This window comes from Sylvia atricapilla, chromosome Z, assembly GCF_009819655.1.
Source record: "Sylvia atricapilla isolate bSylAtr1 chromosome Z, bSylAtr1.pri, whole genome shotgun sequence".
In the NCBI taxonomy this organism is placed as follows: domain Eukaryota; kingdom Metazoa; phylum Chordata; class Aves; order Passeriformes; family Sylviidae; genus Sylvia; species Sylvia atricapilla.
Genome location: NC_089174.1, coordinates 961,098 through 972,840, shown reverse-complemented (window position 1 = coordinate 972,840; position 11,743 = coordinate 961,098). Strand labels below are relative to the sequence as shown.

Sequence of the window (11,743 nt, the reverse complement as noted above, 5' to 3'; positions counted from 1 at the left end):
CAGGCAGACAATGCCACAGAGGCTGTTCTCTCTGAGCCCCTCCACACACCACCCTAGGACCCAAAGTCCCCAGGCCAAACCCACACACTTGCACCAGTGTTCATGTTTTAACTAGACACCAACAGGAGGTGGTGAAAAACATCTTTACTTAAAAAAAAAAAAAAAAAAAAAAAAAAAAAAAAAAAAAAAAAGAGATGAACAGATTTGTTTCCAGTACATTAAAAATGCATGCTGTTAAATACAAGCACAAAGCTTGTCCCTGACCTGCTGAAATGAAGCCAGCAGGAACCCAAGGCTTTTCAGCACTGTGGCTCTCTGCTCTGCGAAAATGGGCCTCAAGGTGCTACCACGTGTCCAAGAGATGGGCAGCGACTGGCAGAGCCAGGGCAGAACACTGGCACTCTGAGCCCCAGCTTGCTCCATCCTTGTCTGGATCCTGAAGGGATCTGCCATGGGAGCACAGCCCTGAGTGCCCTGGGCACGGGAGGCATTGCTGGGCAGTGCTGCCACCTGGGGAACTGGGGGACATAAGGCACATCCAGGCTGGCAGCAGGACACTGCAGGTAGCATCTCCCTGCCCCTGGTGCTTGATACTGCCCTTGTAGGAATGCATTTTCCACACACCCAGCAGGTGCTTCCAAATAGGGAGAGCTTCAGTTTACCTTTAGACATTTTAGGAAGTTTACCTAGATTCTTCCATACCCTGCTGGCAGTGATTGGCTCAGGGCCAAGAGAGAAGCATCTATTGGATCTTGTCACCATTCTTCAAACTCTTTATCTCTCTCTATTGGATGCAAGCCACACTGTCCCTCCTAAAACATTCAGTAGTTAGGAAGGGGCCCAAGGAAAGTAAAGGGCTTTTTGGAGTGTTTCAGAAGGGTGTCAGAGGTTTCTCAGACACCTGGGCATGGCTTATCTTTTGTTTTCTGTAACATCTGTTATTTTGTTATTTTTCCTTATTAAACCTTCTGCTTTACAAAACACCTCTGAAGAGCAGTCTGGCCAATGAATTTTAGCCCCTTCTGTGCAAAGGCAGGACCCTCAGAGATGCACACATTTACATGTGGTTTACAGGACTCTGACCACATGCTAAGCTGTATCTCACCCTTCCAGGGGAGCTGGAGCCCCAGCGGTGCCCACGGCCTGCTGAAGGGGCAGCACTGGCCGGCACTTGAGGTCCAGCACGAGGTGATGCACGTGTGGCGCGTAGGACTTCACTGCCTCGACGTGCAGGACCCTGGTGCTCCACGGCCGCCCGTGCAGCTCTGCCAGCAGCCCCTGGATCCTCGTGGCCGTGGCTTCAGCCCACCTCTGCCACTCGGGCCTGAGCCTGGCCCCCAGCGTCTCCTCCCCACCGTCCTCTGTTGGGTGCTGTGGCTCTGGAGAGCCCCGCTCAGCCCGCAGCGCCGGAGGAGTCTCCACGTTGTGGTGGATGTGGAGAACTCCGCCCCTGTCCTTCTTCAGCACGCGGCAGGCCACCGGCCAGCCTTCCTCCGAGCTGGGAATCAGCCCCAGGTTCACCCTGTCGGCCACATCCCGCAGCTGCAGCTGGGAGGAGAGAGGAGGTGAGGGGAGGCCAGCAGGGAGGGGTGTCCGGGCCAGGTGCAGCGCTCACCTGCCGGCTGTCCCCAGCGTGGATGTGGCAGCGATCCCGCACCCCGTTCAGCACCAGGGTCCTGTGCAGGGCCTCCACGGCGTGGCTGTTCCACTCACAGGCGTGGACAAAGGCAGCTCCCGCGTGCACCAGGAATGGCAGTGTGAAATAGCCGATGCCTGCGGGCAGGAGGTGGCGGTGGCTGAGGGCAGGGACCTGCAGAGACTCACACTCCTCCCTGGGGGTGCACACTGCTGCCCTGGCTCTCCCAGGCTGCTTTGCTCTGGGCTGGAAAAAGCCCAAACACTGGGAAAATGGAAATTTATCCCTTCCTCTTCAGCAAAAGCAAAATCTGCCTCAAAAAATGTTTAGAGGGGCTTATTTTACCTTCAGTCTTTGGCCATCAGGTTGAGACCTGCCCAGCTCAGCAGAACTGTCCAGACTACCATTTAGTTTGATTAATCCAGAGCAGTTTTGTGGGTGCCATGTTCTTTCAGTGTGGAACAAACTGGAAGCACTAACTTCCTTAAGCACAAACAGTGGCAAATCTTTCCCATGGGTCCAAGTGATTCCCGAAACCAGTACTAGGTACAGAGCCTGAGTACAGGACATCCTAAGCGTCCAAAGGCTGCAGGGACACAGGCAGGACAGCAGTGCCAGGATAGCTGAAGGGCTCTCAGACAAGACAGGGGCTCTAAGCCTGAGTATTCTTCATTCTAAGCTGGAAATGACATTTCATGTCTATCCGGATGTCATCAGCACCTGCTCCCCCACCTCCTCCATCCCTGTTACCTGCATAGAGATCCACCACGACCTCCCCGGAGCAGGGCAGTGAGGCCACACGCAGCTTCTCCGTGATGTTGCCCGGGGAGAACATGCACTTGGTCACATCGAAGGTGTACCTGGAAAACACCGCCCAGGTGGTGAGGGCAGTCCCTTCCCCACACCAGCGGCACCCTGCAGCTCCTGCCCACCTGATCCCGTTGTCCACGTGCTCCACCCAGCCATGCTGTCCCAGCAGCAGGGTGACACTGGGGGTCCGCATCCCATCCGGCATCACCCGTCCTCGCCTGGCCACTCGCCTGGCCCCCAAAGCCGCGGCGACCGTCTCCCAGAGCGCCGAGCCTGCAACACGCCATCCCGGGAGATTGGGGCAATGCGGGCAGCCCGGCGGGCAGGACCAGGACGGGCAGGACCGGGACACCAGGCGCTGCTCGCCCTTACCCGGCCTCTCCCAGGGCGCAGCCTTGAAGCTGTCCTCGCTCAGCAGCACCAGGTCGCCGTGCCTCTGCCAGGCGTGCGGCACATCCCGCTCCAGCTCCTCCGACCAGCTGGCACCCAGCAGCCGCCGCAGCTCGTCCCGCAGCCTCTGGGCCGGCGTCCGGCGGCGGGCGGCCCTGGAGGGGACAGGGCCCTGCAGCAGGGACGTGGCAGTGCGGCTCGGCGCCCACCGCCCCACGCAGGGCTCAGGGCAAGGCGGCTCGGCCTACCTGGATCCGCACCAGCTCACAGGGCATCTCCGGGGGCAGGCAGAGCTGGGAGAGCTTCTCCTCCAGCACGGGCAGGGCCACGCGGCCGCCGGGCAGCCGCTGCAGCTGGTACCGCCCGTCCGAGAGCCGCTCCTCTTCCAGGTGTTCCCTGCAAGGCAAGGGAACAGGCCCCTCACAGCCCCGCGCACTCTGCTGCCGCAGGCCTGGCCCGCTGACCGTCCGTCCTGCCGGAGCAGCACAGGGCTCCCATTCCGCTCGTTCCCACTGCCCCTCACCTGAGGCGCTGGGCGAACCTCCGCTCTGTGGCCAGCGCGGGGACACGGATGGGGATAGGGATGGGGACATCCGTGGCTTCCATCCTGCTAAATCCCAGGCGGTGTCAGGCTCGCTAGAGGCTGTGCCTCGGGGCCGGTGGCCGAAAGGGCATCCCTGAGGCGGCGGGGCTGCCCGGAGGCCAGCTGTCGGTGCCGGGGGAGCCCCGAGGCCGCAGCACCCCCGTCGGGGAGTCCCGGCACCCCCACCCCGCTCCCACCGGTGCCGCGTTTCCCGCCGGAGCGCTTTCTCGGTGCGCCGCTGCCATGCTTTGTGCGGGCGGAAGCGGAAGCCGGGGGGACGGTTGGCGCGCGGACCGGAAGCCACGAGGTGGCGAAATGGCGGGGCTGTCGGTGCGGGACCCCGCCGTGGATCGGTCCCTGCGCTCCGTGTTCGGTGAGGCCGCGGGGGCGGGAGCGCGACCTGCAAAGGGAAGGGGGCAGGGACGGGCGGGGGAAGGCGGGTTTCTCCCCCCTCGCCGTCGGGGCCGGTACCCGCCGTGCTGACCGTGCATCGTCTGTCTCCGCAGTGGGGAACATCCCGTATGAGGCCACGGAGGAGCAGCTGAAGGACATTTTCTCGGAGGTTGGGCCCGTGGTCAGTTTTAGGTAAGAGCGGCTGCAGGCCTTCGCCGGGTATCCCTGCTCCGCGCAGACCGAGTCCCGCGGGCTCCGCGGAGCCGGCCTTGGAACCGTGGGATCGTAAATCGTTAACGTTAAGAAAAGCCCCTAAAACTATTCTGCCCAGTTCCCTCAGCACTGCCAAGCCCACCCTGTCTCTTAAGTGCCACATACACACACCTTTTGACCACTTCCAGGGATGGTGACTCCACCACTGGCTTGGGTTGCCTGTTCTGATGTTTGGCAACCGCTTTGGCGAAGAAACTTTGCTTAATATCCTGTCTAAACTTCCCCGAGCGCCCCTCGAGGCTATTTCCTCCTGCAGAGCACGAGGAAACCCAGCCCCGCCATCTGTGGAGCTGTGAGGCTGGGGCAGTTGTGCCCAGGGCAGAGGGATTGAGTGGCTGTGCAGGGTCACCTGGAGATTGAGCACAATGTCCCGAGCACAGCAGATGGACGTGGGCACGCAGTTCTGGGCTGGAGAGGCCATCCTGCTGTGGCTGATAAGTGCTCAGCTCCTGGTCAGGCTCTGTGCTCCTCACTCCCATCACTGTGCCTCTCAGAGGTGTTTTCCATGCTTGGCACCAGGCCCTGGAGAACTCTCAGATAAGGTTTTGGGAGCTGGGGAGCAGCCAGTCTCATCCTGTGCCTCGTGGGATCATGGCAGGCACAGAGCTGGCACTGGTGGGCTTCCTGCACACCACAGCTTTGGGAACACCCATGCCAGGAGCCAGCAGCCCCTCTGGCTTTGGCATAGGCCCGACTGCTGCATGCCTTGGGCTGGCTCGGGAGCCTTCCCTCTGCTCCCAGCACTGCAGCCCCGTATCCCCTCTGGCGCCGTGGGTACAGTGGGATGCCCACACTGCCCTCAGCAGCACTGCTCTGCTCCCCACGCAGGCTGGTGTATGACAGAGAGACCGGGAAACCGAAGGGCTATGGGTTCTGCGAGTACCAGGACCAGGAGACGGCGCTCAGCGCCATGCGCAACCTCAACGGGCGCGAGTTCAGCGGCCGCGCCCTGCGCGTCGACAACGCCGCCAGCGAGAAGAACAAGGAGGAGCTCAAGAGTGAGTCGGGATTCTGGGGTCTCGTGTCTTGGCAGCACTGCAGGGCGTGTCTCTCCTGCCGGGCTGGCAGAGCTGACCTGCTCTGAGGAGCGTTGGGAGTAGATCCCCAGAGGGATGGATGGGCTGGGCTCTGTGTGTTTTCGCTCCCGGGTGGTCACAGAATCGCAAATTATTTAGGTTGGAAAAGGTTTCTAAAGATCGTGGTCCAGCCTTTCATTAAACACCACTGTCTTGTTGTAGGGCATGAAAGAAAGATGAGAGGCTCTAAATATTTCAGAAGGCAAAGAGCATAGGAAAAAGGCTTTATTGTCTAATTCTTGCTACCTTTTATAAGGTGTTCAGATACAGACTTAACGTGATTTGGGTGAATAGGAACGACACCTCTCTAATCCCACTGGTTAAACCAGAGAAACAGCAAAACGCCACCTGCAGAAAGATTGTTTTGGGAAAGGAGAGTTTTTGGCCAAGATTGTTTTGGGAAGGAGTTTTCTTGAGAAATTTTTCCTTGGGAAACAGTTAGCAGCTGCTAGCAGGCTAAAATCTCTCAGACCCAGAAATATCAGGCCCACACTACTGCAACAACTGGACTGGAGCCTTAAATGCCACATTTAAGGTCTTTACGTAAACCCTGCCAGGAACAGTGACTCCACAACCTCCCTGAGCAGCCTGTTCCAATGCCTAACCACCCCTTCTGTGAAGAAATTCCTCCTAACATCTCCCTGTTTTTGCTGACTCCTTTTCCTCCCGAAGGGTTGGTGTTCCCCTCCTGATGAGCCCTTTACATGCACTGTTTGTGTTGTAGTATGAAGTCACCAATTGTATTGCAGGCTTGGGCACAGGTGCACCCATCATAGAGTCACCCTATGGGGACCCTGTCAACCCAGAGGATGCCCCCGAGTCCATCAGCCGGGCAGTGGCCAGCCTGCCCCCCGAGCAGATGTTTGAGCTGATGAAGCAGATGAAGGTGAGTGCAGGAGGGCCAATGCTCCCTGTGTGAGCACAGCTCCTCCTGCCACTGCCCACCCCCTCCCAGCCCCTGTCACGCCTTGTCAGAGCTCTGATCAGTGCCTGTCTCCTCAGCTGTGTGTCCAGAACAGCCCCCAGGAAGCCAGGAACATGCTGCTCCAGAACCCACAGCTGGCTTATGCACTGCTGCAGGCCCAGGTGGTGATGAGGATCGTCGACCCAGAGATCGCACTGGTTTGTCCCTTGCTGCTCATCCGGGGTTGGGAGGATATTGGTGGTAGCCTTTGTGGAGTGGCAGTGGAAAAGAGCTCCTTTTTCCTCCTTCCTCCCCTAGAAAATCCTGCATCGCCAGACCAGCGTTCCTCCTCTGATCCCAGGCAACCAGCAGGCAGTGCCAGGGCCAGGGCCTGGGCCAGGACCGGGGCCTGGGCCAGGGCCCAACGCGCAGCTGAACCCGCAGAGCACCCCGTCGTCCCAGCCACAGCCCATAGTAAGAGCCTGCACGACACATGTGCAGGAGAAATGGGCAGTGCCAGCTCCAGCTGTCCCAGCTGGGCAGGTGCCCGGGTGTCGGGGTGTCCCTGAATGCAGTGTCTCTCCTGGGCAGGGCGGGATGCACGTCAACGGCGCCCCTCCTCTGATGCAGCCACCCATGCAGGGAGGAGTGCCGGCCCCAGGACAGATGGCAGCCCCTGTGCAGGGCCCAGGCCCTGGCCCCATGACTCCAGGAGGTGAGTTTGGGCCGAGCTGCCCCACCCGTGAGCGCACGGGTCCTGCAGATGCCCCCCTCTGCCTTCCCCCTAAGCAGAGGGCTCGGCCCTGTGGGAGCACACATAATCCTGTACTGTACATTGTGGTTGTGCTGCTGCCAGAGGTGGGCTGCAAAGTTGGATTATCTCTGGGGGGAACCAGCACCAAGGGAATAAACCTCCAGATGCTCCCCGAGGAGCTGGGAACGAGAAGGTATTTGGGGCCAAAGGAACAGGTTAGTCAATAGGAATGGCTGAGGAGGGGTCTGATCTCTGCCTGTCCCCTCTCAGGTGGGATGCAGCCACAGGTTGGGATGCCGGGTGCAGGGCCTGTCCCCTTGGAGCGTGGACAAGGTAACGCAGATGTGTGTAGTGTTGTGTGTGGTGTGAGCCTCGCTCCAGTGAGCAGTGCTGTGCCCCAGCTGTCTGCAGCCTCGCTGTGCCCAGCCCCGGGGCTGTGCCTGGGTTTGTTCTCTGAGGCACAAGGCTGTGGTAGCAGCTCCCTGGCTCCCAGGGCTCAGCCCATGCCCCAGTTGGCTCCCAGCTCGTTCTGCACCGTGTTGTGCAGTCGTGCCCTGGAAGCCGGGAGAGCTGCCTGCCCCACCGAGCGGGATGTGCTTGTGTTTTCCACCTCTGCGAGTCCGTGTCTGTCCCTGTGCTTGTGCGGGCAGGCAGAGCTTACTCTTCTCTGGTCCTTGTGCTGCTCCTTTGCTGCCTGGGTGCTAGGAAGCAGCTGGTGCGGCCACCACGTCCTCCCGCTCCGCGCCCAGCAGAGGGAGCTGGGTCTCCGTTTTGGCTTGAGGCTTGGCAGGGACTTTCCGGAGAGTGACGGCTGGGCTTTCCCTCCGCAGGCACGGTCTGTGCGGCCCGGCCCCGGGGCCCGATTCCTTACGGTTCACATGTTGCCATACGTAGGTTAGTACGACCCAGGTGTTCCTTTTCTCCCGGGAGCAACACACACGGACACCTGTCACCTCTGTTGCCTTGACTTCTATCCTAGGCATTGTTTCAACAGCATGGCGAACCTAGTCTGAGATCCTTTGGCGTTAGGGACAGCTGACTCTCATTTTCTTTGGGGTGGGCGCTGTCTTCCTGAAAGCTACCTGATAGATCTTGGCACCCAAAAGGTTTTGGAGAGCAGAAGCTGGGTGTGCATTATGGGTCCAGCGTGGCCCCACAGAATGCTGCATCTCTCGGCAGGACGTCTTCTCTCCCTGCCTCTCTGCCTGAGTGAGGGAAGGACTGTGCCACGCTGGCTGTCCTGCCTGTGGTGACAAAAGGTGGTGTTAACGGAAGAGGTTGATAAATCCAGACTCGCAGCATTTTCACTGTAGGTTTTCCTGGGGACTTGAGGGAGTGTGATCCTGCAGGCAGCACTGTCCCCCAAGCTGGTCGGTGCATGTGTGCATACACTATTTTATGTGTCTGCTCTTTCCCTCTTTTCCTGCTGCTTGCCCAGGGAACCTGCAGCTCTCGCCCGTGGGACCTGCCAGGCCTGCGTCTATCGAACGCGTCCAAGGTATCCCGGCACTGCCAGCTCCCTCTTCCCATGGAGCTCGTTGTGGAGTGTGCAGAGAGCAGCTCTCACCCCGCTGTTCTCAGGGCCAGGGACTGCCATGTCACTCCTTGTAGCCTAGCAGCAGTAAGAGGAGATGAAGGAGGCAGGATTTCCTCTAGGGCTACAGGAGAGAACAGGCTAGAACTGTGCACAGAGCCTCCAGTGGAAAAGGAGAGCCTGTTTGGAAAGGGCTTTTGCCTAAGATCCAGCCCCCTTTGACACCAAGCTTCCAGGAGCCTTCCAGGTCTTGCTTTGCTCCTGGCCCCACATCAGCAGGGTGTTGATGCCCAAGCTTTTAGGGATTGCCATGGGGGCACCATGCTTGATTTGGGCCCTGGTGCCATAGGCAAGCTGAGATAAAACCAGAAAAGAGAAAGAGAGAAATAAAATGGGCAGCCAGGGAAGGGGCTTTGGTGTGCTCCAGCCTCGTGTGTGGGGCTGTGTCCCCAGCAGACAGCACAGCTCAGGGGAGCAGCATGGCTGCCCCACACCCGGCCTGAGAGCGCCGGGCACAGTCTTGGCACGGCACTGGTCATGCAGATCCTCACGAGCTCTTGTGTGTCTCCCTGGCAGTGCCCATGCCAGACCCGAGGGCCCCTATGCAGCGTGGACCTCTACCTGCTAGTGGCCCGCCGCCCCGAGGCCTTTTGGGAGATGCCCCGAATGACCCTCGCGGAGGGACCCTGCTCTCAGTCACTGGAGAAGTGGAGCCCAGGTGAGGGGAGAGGGAAGGAGAGGAGCCCTTGGCACTGTCCCCTGCCCAAGGGTAGCCTCTGGCTGAGGACAGGGATGGCACCAGCCTTCCGGGAGTCACTGCTGCCTGGTCGGAGGCCTGTGTGCTGCCAACCATGGGGGCCGCCCCGTTTCCCCGGGGAAGGGATATCCCCGGGGTGATGGCAGCTGCCCTGTGGCATGGGGCCACCAGCACCCATCCCTGTGCCAGCCTCGCCCTCCTCCCCTGTGGCTTCGGGGGCAATCCCAGCGCTCTGCCCAGACCGTGCCAAGCCAGTGTCTGATTCACACTCTCTCGCTTTTTCTCCTCCTCCTGCTTTGCTCTCCTCGTCTCTCTGCGTCAGAGGTTACCTTGGGCCGCCCCACCAGGGAGCCCCTATGCACCATATGCCTGGTCATGACAGCCGTGGCCCCCCCCATGAGATGAGGGGGGGACCCATGGGAGAACCCCGACCACTGATGGGAGAGCCGCGGGGGCCCTTGATGGATGCTCGAGGTGAGAGAGGGGGCATGAAATACTGGGTGGCTTGGATTGTGCAGGCAAGAAGTCAGAGCGGAGCTGGCTGCCCCGACCCACGGCATAGGAAGGGGGTTTGGGCAGCAACGTGACTGACTCCAGGCGAGGAGGGACAGTCCTAGGGTGCAAGGGACTTTCTCCAGGCATGTCCTCTCTGCCCCCAGCCCTACACCTCCTAGGTGCTTGCTGGCCCCCAGACAAAGGAGGCGGCAGACTCACTCTCACACTCCCTGCAGCGCCGTTTCCTTCAGGAGCTTACCTTGTGTTTCCTCCACAGTCGGAAGAGATCCCCGAGGGCTGGAGCCGCGTGGGCTGGAGCCCCGGGTGATGGAGGCGCGAGCCCTGGAAGCACGAGGCCTGGAGCCGCGCGTCCTGGAGCCACGAGTGCTGGAAGCCAGGGCCATGGAGGCCAGGGTCCTGGAGCCCCGGGGCCTGGAGCCTCGAGGGCCTGGTCCCAACCCGCGTGGCCCAATGCCTGGTGGGATACAGGGTCCTGGGCCACTTAACATGGGAGCCAGTGGCCCGCAGGGGCCCCGCCAGGTACACACGTCTCTGCTCAGCTGGTCGGGCACCGACAGCATCGTGTAGGCTGGGGCTGGGTGGGGGCAGTCCCACAGAGCAGGAGCTCTGGGAAGCACCAGGCTTTGTCACTGGCTCTGAGGGGTCAGGGCATCTGTCCCATTTCCCCAGGCGCTGCCCATCTGCTGGGGACAGGACAAGGTTCAGGCCTCTCTCCACCTCTTCCTGAGAGGAAGGAGCACAGGAGTTGGGAGAGGAGAGCACATAAAATACGCTCTCTTCATGCTCGGGCATCTTCCAACAGTCCGTGAGGGCATCCATCTGGTCATCTGTTTTGCTTTTCTGGATTTATATGGCTGAGTCCAGAGACCGCTCAGTCCTTAACTTTTTTACTCCACTAGGTTCCTAACATGGCTGGGGCAGGCATGCAGGGAGGAGGCATTCCTGGAGCAGGAGTCCAAGGAGCTGGTCAGCCTGGAGGCTTTAGCCCTGGACAGAGCCAGGTCACCCCCCAGGATCACGAGAAGGTGAGAGAACAAAAGGGAAAGGGTGGGACAGTAGGAGCAGCACTTCCTGTGTGCCTTTCTGTGGTGGGAGTCAGCCCCTCCCTGACTCCGGTATGCTGTGGCAGGGCGAGCAGCCTGGTCTCTGACCCCTCTTTCCCCACAGGCAGCACTGATCATGCAGGTCCTGCAGCTGACAGCAGACCAGATCGCCATGCTGCCCCCGGAACAGCGGCAGAGCATCCTCATTCTGAAGGAGCAAATCCAGAAGTCCACAGGGGCACCCTGACAGGTGATGTCCTTAACCTCATTTCACAGTGTTCCCCTCCTGTAAAACGGCTGCCTAGGATGGAACTCTGCCCTGCTTCTCTCTGTGCCGGGCTCACCCTCCTCCCCTTCTTTCTGGCAGGCACAAGATGCAGATGCCATGTTCCTGGATAGAGGTGATGCTCCCTGGCAGCTGCTTCACATTGCTGCCTGAACCAGTTGTGCATTTTGGGAGAAGTTGTGTCACCCTCAAGAAGTTTGTCCTTTTTTGTGTGTTTTTCTGTGTTTGAAATGTTTGAAATGTGTTTGATGGTGTTTGAAATAAAGTGGGAGGAAGGTTTGAGTAAATCCATGTCCCTGGCTGCCTTGTTTGGTCTCTCGTGGAGGCCAGGATGGGAGTGTTGGGTTCTGGGAGCAGTGCAGCCTGGCTCCAGTCTTGTCCAAACCACTTGCCATCCTCCCTCCTCCCCACACCAGGGTAAGAACTAGTAATGGAATTTTTTGTGCCGTGCTGTTTACAGGGGTGTAGGGAAAGGGCAGGACAGAGAGCTTGGCTTTCTATCCCTGCTGGAGGGGCAGGAAGGGCTCTGGATCCTATTGCAGTATCACTTACCGCGCCAGCCTGCTCAGGGTTTCCCTCTTTGCATACGCTGGAGCAGAACCTGGTGTGAGCTGCTGTGGGAGCTGAGCTGTGTGCTGGGTGCAGGCTGGCTCTGGGGGTGCCAGCAGCCCCCTGCAGAGGGGTGTCTGATCCTGCACCCCAGAGGGTTTGCTAGCAGCCAGCTCTTCTATTGCAGCTCTGTCAGGGAACAGAGCATGGGCTCCTCTACCCACTCAGCTGAGTCACCA

At 59.7% G+C, this 11,743-nt stretch overlaps 2 protein-coding genes across 14 annotated transcripts; one reads left to right on the top strand and one right to left on the bottom strand.

Annotated features, from left to right (window-relative positions):
- Positions 1 to 195: 195 nt before the first annotated feature.
- On the bottom strand, positions 196 to 3,496 carry LOC136374231 (tRNA wybutosine-synthesizing protein 2 homolog). 7 transcript variants are annotated; one of them, XM_066339527.1, is made up of 7 exons: positions 3,360 to 3,496; positions 3,085 to 3,232; positions 2,819 to 3,008; positions 2,569 to 2,719; positions 2,387 to 2,496; positions 1,616 to 1,773; positions 196 to 1,548 (listed from the first exon to the last, which is right to left on the bottom strand). In XM_066339527.1, the coding sequence occupies exons 1-7, from the start codon at positions 3,440 to 3,442 to the stop codon at positions 1,102 to 1,104; spliced, it is 1,287 nt and encodes a 428-aa protein (XP_066195624.1). In that variant the 5' UTR covers positions 3,443 to 3,496; the 3' UTR covers positions 196 to 1,101. The 7 variants fall into 7 exon arrangements, with proteins under 7 accessions (XP_066195624.1, XP_066195621.1, XP_066195622.1 ...); XM_066339524.1 differs by having other exon boundaries at positions 3,085 to 3,496; XM_066339525.1 differs by having other exon boundaries at positions 2,387 to 2,719.
- Positions 3,497 to 3,662: 166 nt separating this feature from the next.
- On the top strand, positions 3,663 to 11,242 carry CSTF2 (cleavage stimulation factor subunit 2). Of its 7 annotated transcripts, none has more exons than XM_066339516.1 (15): positions 3,663 to 3,792; positions 3,926 to 4,004; positions 4,914 to 5,083; positions 5,911 to 6,047; positions 6,164 to 6,283; positions 6,384 to 6,437; positions 6,759 to 6,780; positions 7,090 to 7,152; positions 8,258 to 8,317; positions 8,930 to 9,071; positions 9,433 to 9,584; positions 9,883 to 10,145; positions 10,526 to 10,651; positions 10,794 to 10,919; positions 11,037 to 11,242. In XM_066339516.1, exons 1-14 carry the CDS (start codon positions 3,663 to 3,665, stop codon positions 10,914 to 10,916), a joined length of 1,641 nt encoding a protein of 546 aa, XP_066195613.1. In that variant the 3' UTR covers positions 10,917 to 10,919; positions 11,037 to 11,242. The 7 variants fall into 7 exon arrangements, with proteins under 7 accessions (XP_066195613.1, XP_066195615.1, XP_066195614.1 ...); XM_066339521.1 differs by having other exon boundaries at positions 3,697 to 3,792; positions 6,384 to 6,539; positions 6,657 to 6,780; XM_066339517.1 differs by lacking the exon at positions 8,258 to 8,317 and having other exon boundaries at positions 3,675 to 3,792.
- Positions 11,243 to 11,743: the final 501 nt, after the last annotated feature.